This window comes from Cucurbita pepo, chromosome 1 (assembly GCF_057944985.1).
Source record: "Cucurbita pepo subsp. pepo isolate OVF chromosome 1, ASM5794498v1, whole genome shotgun sequence".
Lineage (NCBI taxonomy): Eukaryota > Viridiplantae > Streptophyta > Magnoliopsida > Cucurbitales > Cucurbitaceae > Cucurbita > Cucurbita pepo.
The window spans coordinates 4,764,659-4,776,809 of record NC_141798.1 but is presented as its reverse complement, the minus strand read 5'-3'; the positions used below and the strand labels follow the sequence as shown (position 1 = coordinate 4,776,809).

The 12,151-nt window shown below is 37.8% G+C and overlaps 3 protein-coding genes across 4 annotated transcripts; all 3 read right to left on the bottom strand.

Annotated features, from left to right (window-relative positions):
• Positions 1-256: 256 nt before the first annotated feature.
• XSP1 (xylem serine peptidase 1) lies at positions 257-5,230 on the bottom strand. Of its 2 annotated transcripts, none has more exons than XM_023694413.2 (10): positions 5,038-5,224; positions 4,872-4,966; positions 4,199-4,296; positions 3,913-4,053; positions 3,635-3,740; positions 2,852-3,368; positions 1,962-2,284; positions 1,768-1,876; positions 1,138-1,351; positions 257-1,056 (listed from the first exon to the last, which is right to left on the bottom strand). In XM_023694413.2, the coding sequence occupies exons 1-10, from the start codon at positions 5,125-5,127 to the stop codon at positions 494-496; spliced, it is 2,256 nt and encodes a 751-aa protein (XP_023550181.2). In that variant the 5' UTR covers positions 5,128-5,224; the 3' UTR covers positions 257-493. The 2 variants fall into 2 exon arrangements, with proteins under 2 accessions (XP_023550181.2, XP_086980436.1); XM_087124310.1 differs by having other exon boundaries at positions 727-920; positions 5,038-5,230.
• A 1,120-nt stretch (positions 5,231-6,350) lies between these two features.
• On the bottom strand, positions 6,351-8,177 carry SCPL50 (serine carboxypeptidase-like 50). The gene has a single exon (XM_023678875.2). The coding sequence runs from the start codon at positions 8,039-8,041 to the stop codon at positions 6,671-6,673; it is 1,371 nt and encodes a 456-aa protein (XP_023534643.1). The 5' UTR covers positions 8,042-8,177; the 3' UTR covers positions 6,351-6,670.
• A 28-nt stretch (positions 8,178-8,205) lies between these two features.
• MPK17 (MAP kinase 17) lies at positions 8,206-11,456 on the bottom strand. The gene is made up of 10 exons (XM_023678854.2): positions 11,218-11,456; positions 10,449-10,857; positions 10,240-10,367; positions 10,062-10,121; positions 9,374-9,523; positions 9,134-9,289; positions 8,906-9,043; positions 8,762-8,832; positions 8,570-8,677; positions 8,206-8,494 (listed from the first exon to the last, which is right to left on the bottom strand). Exons 2-10 carry the CDS (start codon positions 10,852-10,854, stop codon positions 8,302-8,304), a joined length of 1,410 nt encoding a protein of 469 aa, XP_023534622.1. The 5' UTR covers positions 10,855-10,857; positions 11,218-11,456; the 3' UTR covers positions 8,206-8,301.
• Positions 11,457-12,151: the final 695 nt, after the last annotated feature.

Sequence of the window (12,151 nt, the reverse complement as noted above, 5' to 3'; positions counted from 1 at the left end):
TTTTTTTTTTTCTTTTTTCTGCATAATTCAATTCAACTTTGTTTCTTGTTGAACTGTTTTAATCCATTTATCCAAAAAAGAAATAATCTCATTCGATACTGCGACTCACTCTCGAACGGTTTCTCTTCGGGACTTCTTCATGAAACTTTATCAAAAGAGCTTCTTTAACACGAACCATTTATAAAAAGCTATTATTCCTTAAAAATCATGGATCTAAAGAAGAAAAAAAATGATTCAAAATCCATACCTATTCTCCTTCGAGTTATTAGAAACCTTCTCCTTCCAACACAAACACCCTATGGAGAGGCTCAAGAAGTGAGAGAGCAAAAGAACGACCATTTTCAGAAAACAAATGACAGTTTCTTGAAAACAAAGAATAATACAAAATATCCACACAACTATTTGTGTAACAACGTTGTATTACTGTATTCTGATTCAAATGACTTCAAATTGTCTTTGGTTCCTTACATAGGATAACAAAAGCAAATTTCAATCATTCCCTCACAAATACTTCTTCATCCTCAGGGCTATAAACAACAATTGGACTTCTCACAGCATGTCGAGCTCCGATCCAAGCAACCGAACCCGACACCATTTTCCCCGACGCCAAAGGACCGGCCTTCACAGCCACCTTAAAGCTCCGCTTCTGCTGCAGCCGTAAAAATGACAATGTGCTCGGTGTAACCGTGATCTCCACCCCAGGGGGAGCCTTGATGGTGGCATTGTAGACAGATACGGGGTGTCCGACGTTGGTGACTCGTCGTCGGAACACGGTGGACATCGCTCGTCGGGGGCTCTTGAGCCTGAGTTGAAAGGTTGGATAATTGAGAGAGTCATGTCCATGCCCCGGGATTAAAGTAGAGCAGTTTATGGATTTAGTTCCAGCGAGGACGCCAATTGAAGAACCCGTGTAGCCTTCACTACAAAGGAATTGGATGTATGACATTTCATTGAGATCATAGATTAGGCCAGGATTTATGGCTCTCGATGGATTTAGATTGCCAGCTCCATATGCAAATTCGCCATCAGGATTCAGCCGTCGGCTGATCCGACTCGCTTCATAATAGAAGCAGAGATGTTATAATGTATGATATCTTGACCAATTGAAACCACATATTGATTGGAGAGGGCACGTACCGGTGGTGATCAGGGCGGATCTAATGGCGGCAGGAGACCAAAGCGGATGGAAAGACTTGACATAGGCGGCGGCGGCGGCGACGTGGGGGCAGGCCATGGAAGTGCCAGACATGAGTGTAAATTTGGAGAATTGGGTGTCACCCTCCTGCCCTGTTAGTGACTTCAGCGGCGTGTAACCGGCCAATATGTCCACTCCCGGCGCTGCTATGTCCGGCTGCAACACATCCCAAACTATTTTTCATCCACAACCATCAAAACAACTAACACACAATCTAATCTAACCCACATATTGTCCGATTTAGATTTCTCGTGTTTCCTCTCAAAGTTTGTAAAACGCGCGTCCGGAGAGATTTTAACACCCTTACAAAAGAATATTTGGTTCTACTCCCCAACAAAGCCCTCTCGAGCTTTCCTCTCAAAATTTTCAAAACGAGTTTCCACGTCCTTGTAAAGAATGTTTGGTTCTACTCTACTACAGAGTCCTTTCGGGCTTCCCTGGAAGGTTTTTAAAATGCGTCGGGAGAAGTTTCCACACCCTTATAAAGAATGCGTCGTTCTACTCCTCAACCCAAGTGGATCTCACAATACCTCTCAAATTCTCCCCAAATGAACCATTGTATTTTGACATACCTTAAGAATGCGAGTGGTGCCTGGATTTGGGCCTCTAGAAGAGAAGGAAGCGGCCATAGGAGCTGCTGCTTTGAGCTGCCTTGTTTTGTATATTACTGCCGTGGGGGTTCTGTTTTCAAATCAAATCCTAAAACACTCGGCTAACTTAATCAACGTTTAGACTCAAAGGGTAACCCAAATTATACACAGATTACCTGGTGGACTTGATATAGGAGTGAATAACAGCACCAACAGAGCTGCTAACCATGGTGGCAGGAGCCATGAAGATATTAGCATTGTCAAGATACTCATCGCTTTGAATGATAGCGCCGTTGGCACCAAGCGCATTGACAACAGAATCAACGCCCCAAGTGATCAATTCGCAGAACACAAGGCTGCCCTTCACCTTGCTTGGATCAAGCGAGTCCTCCGCGCAATGGCTTGCGCTCTCTCTGTTCTCTGCGCCCCTCGCCACATCCCCTCCATACACTAATGGGTACATTTTTTTCTTTGGATTGAATATGTTTATCCCTACTCCCTGTTATTATAACATTTTCACATTAACTAAATTAATAACGTAATCACCGAACACACCGCTAGCAAATATTATTCTGGTCTTTTGAGAAGCCCAAAGCAAAGTGACGAGAGCTTATGCTCAAAGTGGACAATATCATACCATTATGAAAATCGATGATCCGTAACATAGTATCAGAATCATGCCCTTAACTTAGTCATGTCAGTAGAATTCTTAAATATCAAACAAAGAAGTTGTGAGCCTCGAAGGTGTAGTCAAAAGTGACTTAAGTGTCGAACAAAGAGTATACTTTGTTCGAGAATTCTAGAAAGGAGTCGATTCTCGATTGAGGGGAGACTGTTTGAGGGTTCTATAGGTTTCAAGAGAGGCTCCATAATGTACTTTGTTCTAGGAGATGATTGTTGGAAAACAGTCTCACATGGGCTAATTTAAGGAAGGATCATGAGTTTATAACTCAAGAATATAGGTCGAGACCTTTTGGGGAAGTCCAAACCCAAAGTTATACGGACAATATCGAAAATTTGTGATTTCTAACGAATAAATCATATTAGAGCTAGATATAAATATTACCGAGATGTTCTTCCCATTGCCCAACTCTAATAGACTAATAAATTTCCGATCAATCGCGCTGGCACCAACCGTCACAATCCACGGCGCGTGGTTAACGACACTGCCGGGAGTCGGACCGTCGTTTCCGGCGGAGGTCACGGTGATGATACCCTTCTTCAAGGCATGAAACGCCCCAATGGAGATGGAGTCATCGGAGTAATTGCCAAAGGCGCCGCCGCCGATTGATATTGAAATGACATCGACGCCATCATGTATGGCAGCGTCAAAGGCGGCTAGAATATCCATATCAGCGCACCCAGTGCTAGCCCAGCAGACCTTGTACATGGCAACTCTGGCGGACGGCACGCCTCCACGGGCAGTTCCTTTGGCCAGACCAGAGAGGCTGGCTCCCGCAACTGCATTACCTGTTGCCGTTGATGACGTATGCGTGCCGTGGCCATCGACGTCTATCGGCGACAAGATGTCGGCCGGATCCGGGTTGCCGTCGAGCTTGAAATATCTTGCTCCGATGAGTTTTCTTCAAGATATAACAAGATTCAAATAAATAAATAACAGTTTGAATTAAAATTCAATTGAACTAAAATTTAATGTTTTTTTTTTGGGTTAAATTAAAATTTTAATTTTAATCTTTACTTAAATCATAGAAGGAAGAGGAAAATCAAGACAAATTACAAATTTTTTGTGACGAATAATTTCATAATTTTTTTAAAAAATAAAGAATAATTCGTCACGTGCAAAATATAATAATAATAAGTGAAATAAAAGTAAAAAAATGGAAATTACCTGTTGCAGCCGGTGAAATTGGCGAAATGGTGACACGTGCCCTTCCATTTTTTGGGTGGAGGACCAAACCCATCATCTTTAAAGCTATCAGCGGTTGGAGTGATCCCTGTAATTAAATTATTAATTATTATAAACGATAATTTATATATTTTCTATCAAAATTATACAGATAAATCTTTTTTTTAATTATTTTAATTAGTCAAAAATTTTTATTTTTCTATGTAATTAATACTAAAAATTTGATTAAAATAAAAAAAAATGAACCGGTTGAGAATTACCAGTATCAAATAAACCCACGATAATATCTGTCTCTTTGGAATTTCTTCTGGCTTTGGAAGGCAATCCGATGAAGTCCCATGATCGTGTTGTTTGTAGTTTTCTATACTGGTTTGGAATCACGTGATGCACGTCTTCCCTCTCTACATAAAAGATTATAAACTATGAGGGGGTAAAAAGCAAATTAAGAAGAATATGAGCACTAGAAAGAGAGAGGTTATAAAATTTTAGGGGTTAAAGAGCAAATTAAGCAAGGAGAAAGGACTTGCATATAAATATAAAAATTACTTGACAATGCTAGGGCTTCCTCTTCATTTAGCTTGGCTGCAAAGGCATTGAAGCTTTTTGTGTAACTATACACCATCGACTCCTCCGCCTCGACATAGCTACGAAGATACAACTATGTTCATTAACGTTGTCGTAGTAATATGACTATCACTTTCATAATTGTTATATGAAATGAAATAATTAAAAATAAATGTACTATTTTAAACGTTATTGAACTACGAGAGTGTTTGTTCGTCGCATTAGGTCAAGTTGGCACATTTTTTAGACTCAACCCAATTGTTCGGATCGTACATTGTTAAATCAAAATAACCCTTATTAAATTACGGGTTTAGGTTATTTATTCAAAATTTTGTTTCTAACGAGAATAATCGTTAATTTCTAAGCCATCTATTTACAAACCATTAATTAATATTTGTAATTTAGCTACCATATATATTTTGAAAAATTATTTCCAAATAATATAAAATTATTTTGTAAGAGTTATTTGGAGAATAAATAATCAAAAAATTATTATGAAATTAAATAAAAATAAAATAAATATGTATCGTAAGCTATACTGATTGGATTGAATTGGTCAAATTTTTCGGGTCATCGAATTTTTTCACTCTAAAATAACGGATTAGGTCAATAATAAATTACACAAACAACGTAAACATATAATAACCTAACCCACCTTTCCTTCACTGACATGAGAACATTAAGATGTGTTTCCACTGCATCAAATTCATTCAAATCAGGCTTCATTTCCAGGAAGACAATGAAATGTTTCTGCAAAAATGCAAACACAATGAGGAAAAAAAAAACACTAAATTTGAACATGAATTCATGAACTCAACAACCTTTTCCTCATCGATTTCTACAGCACCGACGCAGCCTACGACGAACAAAAGAACACAGACAAGAACACGAGAAGATATCGATATCAACATGGTGGGCACTCGTCGAATATAGTTCAAATCGAATACGAAAAATCTGGAGCCAGGTCTGTATAGTTTGTTTGGATGGGTATATATTTATAGAGATGGAAAGCAAGAGGAGAGAGGTTTGGATTAGAAGAAGAGCAATGAGACTTGAAGTTGACTGCTTTGTACTTTATCTTAAGAGATTGGTGAAGTGTTTGAAGACATTTAACTCAATTTGCTGATTATTGGTCAACCACCTAACCCAATTTACTTGCTGTCTTTGTGGCCATTAAACATGGTGCTAATCTTATTCTCAATGTTAATCATGGGTTTAATTATAATTTCGTGTTTGAACTAATGAACAAATACATATCTCGATTATGATTATTGTCTAATTACGCTTGGTTAAATATCATTTTCGAAAAAGGATGTGGTAATTTCTTGAGAACAAAGCATATTTTACATAAATTTAGGTAACAAATTAAAGGTGTCTTGTATTATAATTCAAGGGACTTGAATCTTTGAATGTATGCTTGTGGAATTGACTATGAGTCTTATGGTTCCTTAAATGGGTTTTTCAAATGGCTGCTTTGCTTATAAATCATATCTTCATCTTTGATGGTAGCTTAGAGATAACTAAAGTGTTCAAACTTTAGTATTAAGTTAGATTAGAGATAACTAAATTAAACGTGTAAATGGATAAATATCGATTATGTGAAGTTGAACTTAGAAATGTTCGGTTAGAGTAAGCTTAGGAGCACCAAATTGAGTCTATAACAGTACGTACGAGCTAGGTTCGATGAAACTGATTGATGCATGACTAACATGTACTATGTGGGTTCACTTGCATGTTATTGTTTATGTTATAATATTCTAGTGAAATTTACCTGCTCTTTATGATTGCTATGTTGATATGATCATATGCTTTACGAAACACATGATGTACCATATACAATAGCATGAATGAAATACTATGAATATATATACGTCTAACGATGAATATATGTCACAATTAAGTATGAAAGTATTGTATCTATCATCTTATTGAACCATGATTTTTAATGTAGGACTGTTATATATCAGATAATCATGAATTACTTCTCTAGCATGATGTGTACGGGCATGTACATCACGTTATTATTTGTGTTCCTTTCTTTTTTGTTGCTTTTTTAGTAGTGTGAGCATACACTAGTGGCCTAGAGTACTTTAACGAGCTCATTATGAATCCAACCTCACCAAGAAAAAAAAGTACATGAACCATACACAACCAATGTTAATACACGCAGGACATGAACCATACACAACCATCACAGCATCATAGAACAAACAAAATGTATGCATACCTCACTAAGGATATCTCGTACAATTAGTTCCAATTCTTTCTTTTTCGATCGAGATGTGTGGATTCATCGGCCTATGTGGTCTATATAGAACATGTTCATAGATTAACGTACAACATACGACTTGAAGGACATGATCTACGGTAGAAACTACATGCTCTGGCTTACTTTGATGTCTTTCTTCAAACCCATTTAGAACCAAAACTAACCAAAGCATACCTTTTTTGATATCACCAAACCCCAAAATCATTAGCACCAAAAGGCTTCTTCTCTTCAGCATTATCATCACCAAACAGTCCCTTCTCCAACACCCAATCTTCAATCATTGCTTGAGAGTTCAAAGCTTGATCAGAAGGAACAAGATGACCAGCTCCCAACACGACAGCATTGCTCAAACTCTTCCATGTCTGAACATAACCAGCTAACTCATCTCCAACACTCCAAATCTTTCTGTCAGCTCCCAAAAACCTCTCAATCTCACCCCATTTCACCTTCTTCAACCAAGCCTCCGTTGAAACCACGCCGTCCCTCAAATCAAACTGCCCTTGGTAAACCAATACCTTACTGTTCTTCACCAGATAATCAACCTTATATCTCATACTCTTCATCACATCATCTTTCAAAACCTCCCCAACAAGATCGCTACACTCTTCGAAAACCATGGACTCATTCACTCCCAATGCCCTCTTCACCTCCTTGAAGCTCAAAAACTCAGCTACCAATTCAGAATTATAAGGAGATTTTCTTGTATAATCATACAGAGTGGCTAATCCTGTCATGTTCTTGAGCAAATTCAAGACCTTACTCCTTGCATTTGTGGCCTCACTCCAATTCCCCTTTTTAGTGAGCTCCACAGCCTCCAATTGAGCGATTTCCAGTTCCTTTTTTTGCCTTTCGTTAATCAGCCCAGAATAGTAAGCATTCAACGCATGAGTGGCTACTTGAGTTATGGGATCTGTTAGCCCATTTCCAATGGCTACACCAGCTAAATTGAGCCTCTTATCAACAGGTAATTTGGGGTTTTTCTTCAAAATGTAATACCCAATTGAGGGAACATATTTCCCTGCATAGCTCTCCCCTGTTATGTAAATGGGTCGATTCTTAAACGTAATATCCTGTTCAATAAACGAAGAAATTGCAGAAAAAAGATGCTTAGAAACAGAGTATTGGTTTTTAGGGATCTCATCTTTAGTTGCTGCAATACTGAAGCCAGTTCCGATTGGATTGTCGAGAAATAGAACCCCAAATCTTCGATTCCACGAGCCTGTATTGGGGATTAGGGAAACAGGGTCGGTTTCTTTTTTGTGGAAATTGACCCGCCATGGACCCAGCTCGAAGAAGTTGCCGATCATGGAAGAACAGCCAGGGCCGCCTTGGAGCCAAATCAGAAGAGGGGTTTTTGAGATGGAAGAAATCGGGGTTTGGGCTTCGTAAAAGGCGAAGTATATGGCGGAGCCGGTGGTGGGATTGATCGGAAGATAGCCTGATTTGGTGGGGAGAGCTTCCGCCGGAAAAAATGGCGGAGATGAAGTGGCTAGAACTGGAAATGAAGCGAAGAACAAGAAGAAGAAGACAGAGAGAAGGACGTTGGTTGAATCCATGATGAATTGTTGAGTTCAGATCTGCAGAAATGATTCCATGAGAGTGGGAAGAAGAGGAGCATTGACTTCGCTCATCTCCCACTCTCCACAAAGTCACCTAAAAATCAACGACCATTCATTTTTTTATTTTTTATTTTATTTATTAATTTTGTTCAAAGATCATATAAAACAAAGATACTCGTTACATTAGATGAGTATAAAACATATATTTTTAGCAGAGTTTAAGAAAAACAACTTAGTAATAATTGCAGCCTTCCCAGTTAATCCACCCATTTAGAACAACTTATACTTGCATTCCTCAACAGGTTATAGCTATTGCAATCTACATGAACAGAACCATTCTGAGCAGTTAATGAACAAGCAGGTCCAGGAGGGCTTCGAAGCGCTGCAGTTCTCCGTTCCGATATACATTTTTCATCATCGTCTTCATCTCGTGGTGTATATATTCGCTCCCTATGGTACTCAAAGATCAGCAAGCAGGAGAGTGATGTTAAACCAACAAAAAAAGAACAATGAATATATATATACCTAGGCAAGGAGGCATGCTTCCTTAGAAGTGGACTGCCTGTGCGTCTCTCAACTTTACCAGAACGTTCCTCAAGATTATCAAATTGACGCTTGAATCGATCAATTCCACTAATTTAAGCATTTGAAGTACAGAAAACGAATTAATATCATCTCTTTTGATAAACCATTGATAAACCAGTATGAGTTTGATACCTGGGATACAAGAAGTGACTCCCAGAACCTTGAAGGTAGCCCTGTAACATTTGAGGGTGGTACTCTAAAATCTGTTGCATTTCAGAGGATAGTTTGAGTGAACTAAGCAGAATTGCATAAAACCCGAAAGTAAAAAACTCCTACTTCTCTATAAATAAGCTCTCTGACATCATCTTGTGTCAACTTTCCCCTTTCAAACTCGAACTCGAGTTTTGAAATGGGTTGCCTGGATGGTTCATCCTCCAGATTTGCCAGTCCATGGAAGTATGGATCAGCTAATGCCTACACAAAAGGATATGAAAGATTAATAAGTTCTGCAAAAAGTGAGGATAATTATAAAGGGGGTTAAAGATTAGTATCACTGGATCCTACCTCCTCTGCAGAAGGACGATCATCGGGATCAAATGCAAGCAGACGTTCGAGTAAACGAAGAGCTAGTGGATCTGCATTGGGGAACTTTCTTGACAGAGGAATTGGATGTTTTTTTCTCATGCCACTCAAATACCTTTTAGATTTTTCGTTACGAATCTATAAGTAAAAACTATGTCAGTGTATATTCAGGATCAGAGCCCAATACATGAAAAATATAAAGATAAAATCTGAAGTGGAAACCTTGGCAATACATTCAGCCGAAGGGGTACCGAGTAAGTCCGTTATTAGATCCAGCTCGTGGGAAACACTTTTCCCAGGAAACAAAGGCTTGCTTGCCAACATTTCAGCAAATATACATCCTATGCTCCAAATATCAACAGCTGGTGTATACTACAAATAATAGTCCATGAAAGTGTCAGGATAAACACAGGATTTGTAACAGCTCAAGCCCACCGTTAGCACATATTGTCCTCTTTAGGCTTTCCCTTTCGGAGTTCTCCTCAAGGTTTTTAATACGTGTCTGCTAGGGATTGGTTTCTACATCCCTATAAGGAATGCTTTGTTCCCCTCTCCCACCGATGTAGGATCTCACAATCCACCCCCATTCAGGGCCCAGCGTCTTCGCTGGCACAACGCCCAATGTCTGGCTATGATACCATTTGTAACAGCACAAGCCCACCGCTAGCAGATATTGTCTGTTTTGGCCTATTATGTATCGCCGTCAGCCTCACGGTTTTAAAATACATCTACATAGGAGAGATTTCCACACCCTTCTAAGGAATGTTTCATTCTCCTCTCCAACAAATGTGGGATCTCACGCGACAACAAAAATAAAGAACAGACATGACAAAACCACCAACTACACACAGCAAATATTCAAGAAACGTGGTTGGAAAGTAGAACGTTGAGCAGGATACCCTTTAGTTACCTTTGAGAGAAAAGAACCACAGAGTTCAGGAGCACGGTACCATCGAGTAGCCACATAATCCTTATAATAAGTGATTAAAGTCAGTCAATTAAATCAAACCAGAACTCATCAACTTATAAAAAGCTTGAAATTCCTAGAATGAATCTAAACCATTTATTATCTTAGTAGAAACACATACAGTCCAAAAAATGGCAGATGGGGCATCACTAAAAGATGCACGCGCAAGTCCAAAGTCACAAATCTTCAGTTTGCAGTCAGCATTAGCAAGTATATTCTTCGGCTTCAAATCTCTATGGAACACATGCGCTGTAAAAGCCCAAACTAAATCAAAACCTCTGAGTATTTAGAAACATATTTCACCAAAGCCACAAAAAACGGAGGCCTAACCTGAATGTATATACTTCAAGGCTCTAAGAAGTTGATACAAAAAAAACTGATGATGCTGAGGGGTAAGATCATCATTAGTCTTGAGTACATGATGAAGATCACACTCCATCAATTCAAAAACAATGTACAAATCTTTAAACTCCCTTCTACATGGAGGGAGCAATATATGTTTTATATCAACGATATCGGGATGTCGTAGAAATCGGAGCAGCTTTATTTCTCTTAGAATACGTGTGGCATCAGAAACATGCTCGAAGACATTATTTATCTTCTTGATAGCAACTTTCTCACCAGAATGAGTGTCTATGGCAGATGCAACAACTCCATAGCTCCCTCTACCTATAAGTTCTTGAATTTCATATTGAGTAGCTTCACCATATTCAGTGAAAAATTCCTTCTCAACCATATTCTGATTGCAATGACAAAAGTTCAAATCAATTGCACATAATACAAATGAAGTAGTAACATAAAAACAAGAAATAAATAGTTCATGTCAATTATATTCACAAACGATTGACATTACTGAAGCGTTCTTTTATCTTCATTTTCCCCCAAATTGAAGGAGTCAGCCCAGATCGAAACGGAAAGGTTCAACGCAAGAAAGTGACATATGATCGAACACAATCATCCATTACAGAGTGCTAGGTTAAGGAAAACGACAAATAATCAAACCCTTAGCTACAAACAAACGGAGCCCTCGAAATGCGGGCCTTATCCTATCCTCTGAAATTTTTATTGCAAGCAAACCGATTAAAGCGAATAAACTAACCTTGTGAGGGTCCACGGAGGCGTGTGTGTGATTGATTATTCCTCTGGAGAGACCTGATGGTTTTCAGAGCTAAGAGAAATGGGAATCGAAATAGAAAACCGTATCAACTCCACTTCTGGCGGCGGCGAGGTCGCCGGAATATGAAGAAGAAGAGAGGCGAAAAAAAGGATGAAAAAATAGTTGAGTGATCGATGGCTCCATTAAAGACTGAGTTGAAGCTCTGGTAGAACCCTCTATTTATCTCCTAAAGTCTGCGTCGTTTTCAAATAAATTGAATGATTTTTTTTTTTTTTTTTTTTTGACTTTTTTTTAAAATTCAACGACGGAGATTTTTTTGGATTGTAACGAACCTTATTGTGCCACGTCAATGTAACGTGTTTTTTAATTGGTCAACGTCAATCTTCTAAAATTTTCAAATTTTATTTTTTAATGTATTGAAAATTCTCCATTCCTTAATTTTGTCAAATTTTATTAACTAAACAATAAAAATTGATGGATTATTGAATTATTTTCACGTTTAAACTCAATATTTCTATCCATAAATAAAATTATTCCTTCTAATCCACGTAACATTTATGATTTTTTTTTCAATAATTTAATTGAGATATTTAAATATGTTTAGAATAAAGTCGAGATTTTAAGATATTGAGGACCAAATTGATTCGTATATTAGAAAAATCAAGCATCGGATACCATTTTGAGAGAAATAAATTGATGTAAAATTACATTTTTACCCTTTAACATTTTTAAATTTTTTTTATTACTTGGCCTCTATTATTATTACTTTACTAAATTCATCCTTAAATTAATTGATGGAAAAAATGTTTATTTTTTTTTTTGGTTAATTAATACACGAATAAATTAAATAATTCATTTCTTGGAGCAAATTTAAGAAATTATTTCAAATAAATTTTCATCTTTTTGAACTGAAAAA